Source organism: Tupaia chinensis, unplaced genomic scaffold, assembly GCF_000334495.1.
Source record: "Tupaia chinensis unplaced genomic scaffold, TupChi_1.0 Scaffold000252_1, whole genome shotgun sequence".
Lineage (NCBI taxonomy): Eukaryota > Metazoa > Chordata > Mammalia > Scandentia > Tupaiidae > Tupaia > Tupaia belangeri.
Genome location: NW_006159732.1, coordinates 4109739 through 4122483, shown reverse-complemented (window position 1 = coordinate 4122483; position 12745 = coordinate 4109739). Strand labels below are relative to the sequence as shown.

Below are 12745 nucleotides of genomic sequence, written 5' to 3'. Positions count from 1 at the left end.
AAATATCTATCTAATGCAAATCCCTGTTTATATATTACCAGAGGAAATGTTGACAATAAGGAGACATAGATGAGAGACAGTGGTGTTATAGCTTTTACAACAATGAAGGTCAAAGAGGCAATGTTTGTAGAAATGGGTCCGTTCCATCTAGCTCACTAATTAAGTACTGGGTCACTTGAGAATTGAAAACACCAGTATCAAGTGGTTGTGTAATCAAAAGACTTTATTGAACATATTTACTGAACATATTCTATGTACCAAGCATCTTGCTCTGTCCTATAGATATACAAAAATGAGTGCCATAGTGAGTAGCAGAAGTGAATATCCCTATTTCTAAATGTTTACAATCATATCTGGAAAAGAAATTATATGCACACAAAAGAACCAACATCACATAAAACAAAACACAGTTAAAACTAATGGAAATTGAATGGCATGGATTATAAACATGATGTGAAATCAAGAGGGGAGGAACAACACTTCTGGTTGGGTTAATCAGGAAAGACCTCCTGGAGAAGGCAGAGAGTAAAGTGAAGTTTAGACACAGTGCACAATGAGTAGAGCCCCATGTTGTATATGCTTTCTTCCCAGGAAGGCAATGAAGTATTATGACCATGGAATACTAAACAAAGGATCGTTTGGTTGTAAGCTTGGCAGATTTTGCTGACTGATATACCTAATGTTGACAGACTGAATCAAATCCTTAACTCTTTTACTTAGAAGTCAGTAAGATAGTTCCCATGTGGTTATTTATTATAAATCTAAAGTCATGCAAGGGCCATGGTTATGCATCTGCTTCTATCTGTGTGTTTCTCTGTGCATGCATATAGTCACAGTTATTTTAATAGAAAACATTTTAAAGAGCAACTACTATGTGCTAACTATTCTAAATACTTTGCCTTCATGTATTCATCTAATCTTTGTGACAACCCTACGAGGTAGGCTCTAGTGTCCTTAATTTAGAGACATAAAAAATAAAGTCTAAGGATTTTAAATGACTTTCCCAAGGATCACTATGAATCTGCCTTAGACACCCTTAGCACCAAAGTCTCCTTGGGTCACCTGATCAGTTCATTTCCTTGGTTAGATGTGAGGAAAACATTGATTGTGTCTCTACCCAGGATCACCCAAAGTCAACCTCATACATGCAGTTTATTAACATCTTTCAAAATAGTGGGTTCGAGGCTGCAGGAAAGAGCACAGCTTCCCAACTAAGTCCAGTCTTTTCTTTCTCAATTAATGAGGAGCTCAGGGCAGGGTACCTTTTCCACCATCCTATCTCAGAGAGTGAGTATGCTGAGTAGAGTGCTTTCATACTGTGTGTGACCACCCAGTGTATGACAGAAATGAATGGCCGATCCCTCCCCCTCCCTCGTGCTCAGAATTATCATCTGTAAAATGAGTCAATCAGCCTTAGTCTTTTCTAAAATGTGTCTGTATTTACAATCCTATAACCATTTAGCTTCATGCGATTCCATCCTCACCTCAACATATGAACTCTGGGTAAGTGACATTTCTTTGTGCCTAAATGTCTGTGCTGAGAAACTGCAGGGCTGTGCCTATCCCCCTGCCTTCTCTTGAAGGGATATGTTGGCAATGGCAGATTAAAATCACTTTCTGACTTTATCTGAGATACTATTCTCTGAAAATGGCAATGCCACCTGAGAGATGATGCTTTTACCAAGTTAGAACGTATTTTCTACCTATTGATTCCGCTCATTTTGCCTTCACAAACTTCCCTACTTACAGGAAGATTCTTTGTAGTTAAGGGGAAAAAAAGGGAAAAAAAAAAAAAACAGAAAGAGAACCCTCACTCATCCTCAAAGGGAATTTTGCTTTTTTATGTGTAATCATTAATATTGCTTCATAGCAGGATAATAAGGGGCCTCCTATTATCCCTTTGCCTTTATCCACTAGTTTTCTTCTTTTGTTTTGTAAAAGGGCTTTGTTGGGACCAGCAGATAGCATAATGGTTACATCGCTGGACTCCCATATAGTTGCCCATGGTTCAAGTCCCAGACCTGGTGACTTCAAACTCACACAGACATGCGTGTGTGCATGCCCAAGGTCCTGAGAAGAGAATGGAGGAGAAGGGACTGCAGCATGGCCATCCCCTCTGGGGTTAATTTCTTACTTTCTGTCTTCTCTATCTCTCTGTCTCTCCAGCGAGCACACGCAACCTACAACAAAAATTTCTCTCAAGAAATAATAAATAAATAAAGGGTTTTGTCTTTCTTTGTAGAAAGGTTTCTACCTACAGTACTCTTCTATTAGATGGCACCTGGTTTGAATGTTGAGTATGTTTACATACAAGATTAAGAAAATGAGCAGCTCTGAACTTGAAATAGGATATTTCCCCTTCCCCACCTCAGGCTTCAACATACACATTGTTGATGAAGATGAATCTTACATCATCAGTGTAAACAGTGGCTATGTAGTCTTGAAGAGACTCCTGTCTGGCTCAACCCTCAGTTAGCTGTACCTCACAACTCCACTCCTTCATCTCCTTAACTTAAAATGGACATATCCTCTTGTTCTAAGGTTCTATGCTTTTTACCTGACTCATGGCTAAATCTGAGCCAGGCTGATCATCCAATCCAAATGAGAAGTGACATATACTAGTTGTTGGATTCCTTTTGTAAAAAGAATCCGCAATGACCATCTTAAAGTCAGCCTGACTGTTGGTGATTGTCAAGAGGGCCTCTCCCTCAGCAATCCATAGAATCCAGCCAGGCGACATCCCAGGCCCCCTTGCCACGACGAGCCACGGCTCACTTCCTGAAGATAAATGTAACCCAACAGCATGGAGACTGAGACTTCAATAAAACCATGGCTGTGCCATGGCCCACTTTGTCTGTCTGTTCCTTGTGGAAGTTCCACATGGCAAGCATGTGAGTGTTAAATATGCATAGAATATATAGCATACAGGTGAGGGGCAAGACATGTTTAGTAACACAAGACAGCGTGGACAGGGTCCCGTCCATCCTCTGTGCACTTCCCGCTCTCCTCCATTGCACCACAGCATGTGAGGCCTCCTTCATACTCCCCAGAAGCCAGAAGACAGGAGTAGACATACTTCTCCTTCAGACTCTGCCATTCCTGGAACGTATGACCTTGCCAAGGACAGAAAATCACAACTTTAATGTACAAGTAACAAGACCCAGAGCTCCACAATGGCTGCATCATAAGCTCACTCTTTCTTAAACAAAAGGCTGCCTTGGGTAGAGGCCCCTTGGCAGACGCAGTGGCTCTTCCCTTTAAGCTACTCTGAAATCCAGGTATATGTTTGTTTTATTGCCCACATGTGCTGGATTATAAATCTTGTCTTCCAAGATGGACCACTTCTTTTTAAGTGTAATTGCTCTCAGAAAAAACTTGTTTCCTTATCAAGCCATAAAGGCTATCAAGGGTTGAATGTGCTGGGGTGAGGTGTGGAAGGCTGAGTGCCCCTCTTTACATCTGTCTCTTACCTCCGCATATGTTTCTTTCTGATCTTGTCTTGAACATACAAGGTGAGTGTGTACATCCTTCTTTCTGCCTCTTGCTACATTTCTCTAAGGTTCTCTAAGGATGTCTCACCTCTCCCTGCACCGTTCTGACTCTCTGTGTCTATCTATGTAGGTGAGTGTCTCTATCTTCCTCCCTGGCCTTCTCTCTCTAGATTCAGAAGCACACTGGGACAGGATTGAAAGGCATGTGTCTGTGTATATCCATGTACTCGGGGGCTCTCTTCCAGCTCCAGGTCACCATGTCCTTCTGTCTCTGTGTGTCTGAATTTCTGTTCCCTTCTCTGTTTCTCTATATGCTTTTGTGTGTCTCTTAGACACTACCTCAAATGCAAACAAACTTCTATATTATCCCTGAGGCTTCTTACAGATATTTTTTGTCATAATGCATTCATCTTTTAAAACTAGAGAAAAGAGAGGGACCACAGTGAGAAAGTGACAATACTGACACTATCATACAGGATGTCCTGAAGATGGGGATCTAGAGAAGATAAAGAGGGAACAGTTAAGTAGCATAGACTCCTCTGTTCACTCCCCTCCTTTACTTTTTGAATGCCAGAAGGGATGTGTGCATGAGGAAAAAAACCCCTAACAGGGTCTAGCCAAGCCACAATCCTTTTTCCTGTAATTGTCCATCTTCTCAGGGTCTCAAGTACATGCATGCACTAGGCATGATTTTCAAGCTTTGAGGGCCAGAACTTGAACCCTGGCCAGTCCTGTGGGACCTGGCTTCCTCTGTGAATGGCTTAACTGCTATGTTGTGGGGCTAGACCTCACAGATTATATAAGAAAATTATTTTAATCAAGAAAAAAGTTCTAACTTTAATTAATCAAATACATTTTTAAAAGAAATGTCATATCTATGACCCATATATAGTGACTCTCTTCCTTTGCACTTACCTTCCAAGTTAAAGTTGCAGCCTGGTTTGCTAGCCTGGTCCTTTGGTAGGATGACAAGAAAATTCAGAAGAAACGTTCTGTTGAAGACAAAGTATAATTGAATTTACCACTATTAATCTGTTGTCAATTATCTCAACTATTCAAGTTGCATGAGGAATCATGATCAACAGTGATCTATTTAATCCTTTCCCTTCACCTCTCTCCTCTTCTTTAAATTGGAACTGCTGACAGAGAAGACCTCCCTCCCTGCTTGGCCTAGATCTCTGTCCTAGGGATCTCCTAAATTGGGGAGAGATAGACCAGGGTCAGCAGAGAAGCAAACTGAATGATATGAGAGAGAGAGAGAAATACTAAAATAACACCTAATCATCAATAAGCCCTCAGTTTTTCTCTCTGCTTCAAAGAGCTCTGATCCCTAAGATGCAGTCTCTTACATCCAGATTTAACTCCCTTCCTCATGGTGCCTGTCCTACTCATAGGGTCAGTCTGCTGGTCTGCCAAATTCCCAATATTAAAGGTATCAGCTTGTGATGCACCTGCATCCAAAATATCTCTTAAATTTTAGATATATGCTGCCTAAGATAAGTAATATATTTTTTAAAATATTTTTATTTAACTTTATTTGTTTATTCTAGAGTAACAGAGTGAGAGAATGAGAGAGAGAGAAAGAGAGAGAGAGAGAAAATGAGAAAGCATGCTGCCAGGTCTGGGACTCAAACCACAGTCAGCCATGTGAGAGCCCAGTGCCCTTAACCACCATGCCACCTGTCGGCCCCCATAGGTAATATATTAACTCAGTAGTAGAGTTCTTATCCACATGAGTTCTTATCACGTAACGTTTAAAGTCAACACAGACAAGCACATTATTACTCTAGGTTTAGGGTGCTAGGATTGATCCTACTTATAGGCAGGTACCATGAGGAGGGGAGTTAAATCTGGGCTGTAGAAGATTGCTCCCTAAGGATCAGAGCTCTTCAAAGCAGAGAGAAGATCGATGACACTCCTACTTCTGTCCTCTAGGAAGGGTTGATAAAACAAGAGGCAGGCTATGGCCTAAAACTGAGGAGCAGGATGAAGGAGAGCTTGCAAGAGAGGAATGATGTACCTGGTGCCTGGATCAGTGGTGCTTAACCCAGCAGCAATTAGAATCCCTGGGGAGCTTTCAGAAAATGCCTAGGCCCTACCCACAGCAGTTTTTTATTTAGTTTTTCTTGAGTGGGGCTTGGATGGTGATCATTTTTTTTTTAAGTTTCTTTAGGTCTTTCTAAGGCAAAGCCAGCACTGCAAACTTCTGAAGCAGGCAATCAAACCCTGATAACAAATGCTGTGCATCATTCTGACTTGCTCACATAAAAATGTGATGAGACATGGGCAGAACAACTACATACTCCCACGGTGCTGAAGAGCAGAACGTCCTTACGGTGGCCTAAATGCATCAGTACTGAAAACACACCAGGAAAGGAGAAATGCTAACCGGGAAGGGACTGAGAGTCAGGCTTCTCTCCTGAGTGTGTCATAGCAGGTCAGAGTGAGGCAAGAGGGGAATACTCATATCAGGCATGCTGGTTGGAGGCAGATATCTGCAGTATTGGGACTCGTCAAAAAATAGATGACCAGCTCTTGACTATACATTTGAATCACCTGGGGAACTTTTAAAACTCCCTCTGCCAGGCCCAGACAGTGGTATCAGCAGTTAAAACATGACATTCGACAAGGATGACATAGAAGGGAAGGAGAGGTTCCCTGTTCATATCCAGAGATCTCTCTGAATATACCATGCATACTCATGCTCACGATCCAGGACCAGCTGAAGCTGAGGGTGGATTGTGACATCAATACCCCAGTGAGAGTACTGTCTCTCTGTCTGTATCCTACTCTCTCTCTCTCTTACTCATGGAAGAAATAAACATATACATTCTGAACTACATATGTTTGACGCATATTTATATATGCATTTATATACATAAATATGTATGTGTGTGTGTACAGACACATATAAATAACATATTTATATCTGCCAAAACTCAAGCTACCCTGTGGACTAATCAAATTAGAATTTTCAGGGTCATGACCCAGGCAATCCCATTTTTTGAGTGTCCCAGCTGATTCTGATATGTGACTAAGGTTGAGAAAAACTGCTTTAGGTATTTATTACTATCTATTCACATTTAAATTCTGGTATCAGGCCAGCCAGTGACATGGTGTTTAAGACACCTTAATCTCAATGGCCTACTGGGCAGTTTAAATTCCAAACACAGCAGCTTAGGAAACACACCAGGCACATGTGCGTCCAGGCCCAAAATCCTGAGAGGAGAATGGAGAAGAAGGGATTGTGGTGTGGCCATTGCCCCAGGGTGATTTCTCGCTTTCCCCCTCTCTCTCTTTCTTTTTCTCCGTCTCTCTGTTGAGGAGATACAACTTGTAGCAAAACAAACAGACAAAAAAAAAAAAAAAAAAAAAAACCACAAACACATTTTTAAAAATTAAAGTCTGATGTTTATTGCTGTCTTTGATTTTTAACTGAAAGGGATATAGAGAAGTCAACAATCTCCCAGGTGTGGAGAGCAAAGATTAAAAACAGGATCACAGCTTACGTGAGAGACGAGAAAGGGGAAAAGAAAGAGAAGAAAAAGGAGAACAAACGGGGCTAACAAAACCAAAGGAACGGAATGGAAAGACAAGAACTATGGGAGGGGTAACGCTGTTTTTCAGAGCTCAGAGTGCCCAGTCCCTGAAGGACCCAGCAGCCCCTTCATTGAAGATCTTCAACTTTGTCCCATAACCAGTGATGCCAGTACTATCAGACGGTGTGGGAAACTCTCGACTGCCTCTTCTCTGATGGCGGGTTATTCCCCTTCTGCTGCCATTTAAATCTTTTCCAGTTTTTTCCTTACTCAGTACAGTTAATGGGTCTCATCCTTTGAATATCAATAAATGGTTTCTAAGTTACAAAAATAAAAGATAAGCCTACTGTCCAATGACAACCTTCTCATGACACCCCTGAACAGGCTCCTGCCCTACTTAACTTCAAGAGCCACGGCAGCAGGCTCCTCTTGTAAGCCAAGCTATTAGGAAGTTCTATGTTTAGGGTCAGAATTGGTATTCCTGAAATTTTCACACTTTGGATATGGTCCAGCTGATTGGCATCAGGAAGAACAATAAGCTATCATCTTTCGTTTCTCTGTTTCATCATCTGCTCTCCTACTCAACCTCCCAGTGTCTTCCACCTCATGACTCTCCTCTAAAGTCTATTTTCACCTCTCTGGGTGTGGTCCTTATACCCCAGAAAGAATTTGAACAGCTCAGAGAAGTACTAGCTTGGCACTTCTGGAAAAACCCATACTGCAAAGTGTTGAGGTGATAATTTTGGAAAAAGTCTATGTATCAGAAACTTTAATACCATTGTTATCTTGACAAACTTTCAAATGCAAAAATCAATATAGGGCCAGCTGGTAGCATGGTAGCTAAGGTGACTGGATCTCATATGGCAGGCTGTGCATTTCAAGTCCCAGACCCAGAGGGTTGAAAAAACATGCTGGGCATATATACACATGCCCAAAAATCTTGAGGGGAGGGAGAATGGAGGAGAAAGAATTGTGGCATGGCCATCTCCCCCTTTGGAGTGCTTTCTCTCTCTCTCTCTCTCTCTCTCTCTCTCTCTCTCTCTCCTTTTCCTCTCTCCAGCGAGTGTGCATGCCCTATAGGAGAATTCATTTTGTTTAACAAATATAAAAGCTTTACCTCTGATATTCTGGAGATCCATTTGGCAGAAGTTACTCGACACTTTAAGGCTTCTCTTATCTGAGTGTTTAAGGAAGGGAGTTAAAAATTAGAAGATTATACAATAAGTTAATACATGCGTTTAGGCATGGCAAATACTGTGGCAAGAAAGTGTGTTAGTAGTTAGGTCCTCTTGGTGGGCGGTGGGAAAGTCAGTCACCTGAGGGTGTGATCTGGGAGGCAGGAATTGAAAAGAAGCAAGAAGTGAGACTGACCTAGGAGACTCATGCTCGGGGTCTTAATATGGCTAAGTACAGCTTGCCACAACCTTGAGGGTTTCTTAACATAGCATTGTCGTTCATTTTTGGAGCACTTAGATAATTAATCACTTCCCACATTTTATCAGTTATCCTAACCTCCTTTTTTAGAGGGAGGAAAAATACAACACAACATAGCAACAGGCCATGGAACCAATGAAATAATCATAAGTAACAATGATTTTTGTTTTACAACTTTAAAGCGTTTTTCTCACCTGTTAGCTCATTTTATCCAGAAGACAGACATTATTCATCCTACTTTACAACCAAGGAAATTAAGGCTCCAATATTAAGTGTCATCCAAATTCTGTCAACTAAAAGAAAGACCAGGACTTGAACTCATGCCCCTTGACTCCGGGTCATCCAGTCCTTTTCCCTAAGCCTTGCCTGCTCTTAACTTCCTCTCTTTTCTTCTGTTGTAAAAATGTTAATTCACCTTTGAAGGCTTTGTAGAAGTTCTTTCTTTACCATTAATGTATGCCAGAACACTCAGGTCAGAGTGGTTTCACCCTCTGTACCCTTCCAAGCAGCATTCTTTGTCACACAGGCTCCAAAGGGGGAGGAGCACTCCCCAGTGATAGGGGGTGATACACCCAAGAGTGCCCAGGGATTTGTGATGATAAACTGGAGCTTCTACTTACATTTCTTTGTTCTCAGTTTGCTTTACTTCTAGTTTCATGATGTATATAATACATACTTTGTAAATGCATAACAAACACATCTAGGATATATACTCATTGTTTTATACTGATCCTAACACTTTAAAGACTATCAGTACATACAACTTTTTGTTAATTAATTATGCACTAATTGTGACACTTGAATACTTCCCTTTTACATTATAACTTTCAGTTAAGGAGGTTTTGATCTCAGTAGAAGGTCCCATGGCTAGGAAGTCTTTGTACATCTCCTAGAACCTACCACTGAAGTACTCAGTCATAATGTTGTTTCTGATACTTCGGCTGTGAATACCAGTTACGGCATGACAATTCGTAGAAACATAATCCTGTGATATATGCCTATGTAATATCTTAAGTGCTTCCTGTGTACTTTCACTTTCAAAATTGCCTTGTTTTTTGTCATTACCTAGAGGACAAGGAAGGGAAAGCATCCCCCTTGCATTCTCTTTGAGAAATCTGGGGTTCACAAGCATCAGGAGCTCCCATAGAGCTGCACTAGCTGTGTTCATAGCACACAGCTAGTACACAGAAATATCAAGACTAATACTCTTTCATCTTGGAATAATTTTTACTAGGTTGACACAGTAGCCTCATAAGGCAATGAAAATACCATTGTGAAAGTCCTCGTTCACAAACTTCTGATATTAACCTAATAGCAGAATAGCATTGATAGGAACAACAACAACAACAAAAACTGAACTAAAGAAAACTTCTGGGGAGCCAGCAGTTGGCGTAATGGCTGTGTCACTGGACTCCCACGTAGTCGACTGCAGTTCGAGTCCCAGACCCGGTGGCTTAGAACTCATGCCAGGCGCATGTGCGTGCGTGCCCAAGATCCCGAGAGAAGAATGGAGGAGAAGGGATTGTGGCATGACCATCCCCCCGGGGGGTGATTTCTTGCTTTCTGTCTCTATGTCTCTCTCTGTCTGTTTGGCGAGCGCACGCGCCCTATAGTGAAAACCTCTCCAAAAAAAAAAAAAAAAACTTCTGCCGTGAAGGGAGTATTTTCATATTTTCAACCTGGTATTATCTCTTTTTATTTTTTTAAACTTTATTTTAATCGATAGAAGGTATGTCCATGTACATCTGAGAGTTATTTGCCTTGCTTGTTGCGGGAAGCAGCAGAGTACGATGGAAAGAGGGCGATCTTAGAAGCCTGAGAAATTAGTTGACATTTCATTCATTTGTGTAGCTTGTATTTGTTTCACCACCCACAACCTATCATTTGCATTTGGAAAATTCTCTTCCTTGAGCCCACTGCTCTTCAAGGTAGAAATCAGTAACTCACTTTCTCGACCCCTCTTGTAGTGAAGATGCAGCTGTGTGACCTGATCTCATGACAAAGCAAGAAAGCAGGTGCCAGTGGGCACCGACGGGCAAGGTGGAGGTGACCCCCAAATGAGAGAGCAGTAGCAGCAACCTTAGCTGAAGTGGCCACTGCTAGACATTGACCAGGTGAACTGTGCTAATCTGTGCCCATCAAAGGCAGGGAGAGGCAACGCTAGCTCTCCTGGAGCTGTTCTCCACCATGCCTTAGAGACTATTTCTGAGGTGTAAACCCCAAGCCTTCAAGCCAAAGAGAGATCTTTCCTAAGGTGATATTGTGACATTGAATAAATTTCTTTTTTGCTTCAACCAATCAGAGTGGATTTCTCTAGAGAGCTTGAGCAAGCTGCTTAATCACTCTGAGTCTCAATTTCCTCATCTGTAAAACTGAAAATAGTCATATCCAAGATTGCTTTTAGGATTAAAAGTAATGTATATAAATACCCCCATAAGAGTTTGTAAGTGTATAAATAATACACTTATAGAGATATAAATAATCCCTATAAGAGCTTGAAAGATATCATTTGCATTATAAAAAGCATGATGTCCTGTCCATGTGTCTACACAAATTATTGAGATGAAACACACTCAATGAGCAGTCTTTATAGATGTGTCTCTCAGGCCAGAGTACTAATAATGAAAAACAAAGCTTCAATAACAAAACTAGAAGAATTTACATAAAGTACCTTTGGATCCAGGATTGTTCCAAACACCAGGATGAAGAAGCCCTATGAAAGAGAGAAAAGCTATTTACAGAAAAATAAAAAACATACAATAATAAATGCCAGCTGGGGACTAGCAGGTGGCCTGATTAAAGCATTGGACACTCCCACATGGCCAACCATGGTTCAAGACCTGGACCTGGTGGCTTGCTTTCTCACTTTCTCTCTGTGTGTCTCTCTCTGGTCAAGTTAAAATAAATGAATGAAAGAATAAAACTGAATGAAATAATTATTTAAATAAATAAATAAATAAATACCAGCACTCTTTGTTAGTTCTTATTTCGGTAAAAATAAAAACAATTTTATTAAATCCTTTCATTTTGATTTTAAGGTCTCAACACTTAGATTCATTTATTCAACAAATATTGATTGTCTTCTATGTGCCAGACAGTGTTCTAGACATTTGGGATACCTCAGTAAAATGAACAGACTAAGATTCCTGCTTCTTAAAGTAATATTTTTAAAATTTCTTTCCAAGTTGGGGAAAATAAAAATATTTTCCATTTATCAGGAACTGTGCCTCTCAAAATGACCCAGAAAAGAGTGAGAGGTGTTAGGCAATGGGAAGCAGAAGCCCTGCAGTCCCTGAACAAGAGTAATAAAGAAATTTCTGCAGAAGAAAGCAAAAACAGCTGTTCTCAGCTTCCCATAGCAAACCCAATCTCCTTCCACCATCTACAACAAAGAATATAAAACTTCCAAAGAAAAACTAAATATGGGGCTGCCCACATGGCCTATCAATTAAGGAAGTCAGATTCCACATGGCCAACCATGGATTGAATCCTGATCTGGGCAGCTAGAAAGAAATGCCAGGAACATGTGCCTGACCAAAATCCCAACAGGATGGAGAAATGAGGAAGAAAAGATTACTAGTTAAGACCACTTGGTGACTAGTTAATGATAGCTGATGACTAGTTAGGACTAATCACCACGTAGGCAACTAGTCAAATCTAACATGACAAGTTAAGACTAGTGAACATTAGACAGAAAATACCCACAACAGGATTGGTGTGCTGAAAGATCTCCATGTGCAAATCCAAAACCTTCCTCAGTGGGTCAGCCTTGCAGAGTCTCACGTTTTACTATGTCCCTGTCAGAACACAGGAAGACCCTTTTACAGAGTTCCTGGTCCTACCCTCTGAGGATGACCTCTACTGGTTTTAAAGTTCAATCATCCCTTTTACTATGGAAGTGAAACTTGACCCTTGAACATGAGGATCAGGGGCACAAACCCTCTGCCCAGTGGAAAATCCCAGTATAAATTTCCACTCCCCTAAGACAACTATGAAGAGCCTGCTGTTGAATAGAGGACTTACTAAGAGTATAAATAGTTGACTAATACACGTATTCACATATTCTACATTGTATACTATACTTTTATAATAAAACAAGCTAGAGAAAAACGTCATTAAGAAAACCATAAGGGGACCAGCAGTTGGTGTAATGGCTATGTTGCTGGACTCCCACGTAGTCGACCGTGGTTTGATTCCCAGACCCAGTGGCTTAAACTCACAATGAGCACATGTGTGTGTGTGCGTGTGTGTGTGTGTGTGTGTGTGTGTGTGTACACAAAA

General features: G+C 41.0%; 1 protein-coding gene across 2 annotated transcripts in view; it reads right to left on the bottom strand.

Annotated features, from left to right (window-relative positions):
* Nucleotides 1-2938: 2938 nt before the first annotated feature.
* LOC102497658 (adhesion G-protein coupled receptor F2) overlaps nucleotides 2939-12745 on the bottom strand; it is a 25069-nt gene continuing 15262 nt past the window's right edge. For both annotated transcript variants that reach the window (XM_027772074.1, XM_027772075.1), the window contains 4 exons: nucleotides 11136-11177; nucleotides 8148-8207; nucleotides 4407-4483; nucleotides 2939-3113 (listed from right to left, as the gene is read on the bottom strand). In XM_027772074.1, the coding sequence (XP_027627875.1) occupies nucleotides 4436-4483; nucleotides 8148-8207; nucleotides 11136-11177 (150 nt within the window). In that variant the 3' untranslated portion in view covers nucleotides 2939-3113; nucleotides 4407-4435. The remainder of the gene's footprint in view (nucleotides 3114-4406; nucleotides 4484-8147; nucleotides 8208-11135; nucleotides 11178-12745) is intronic.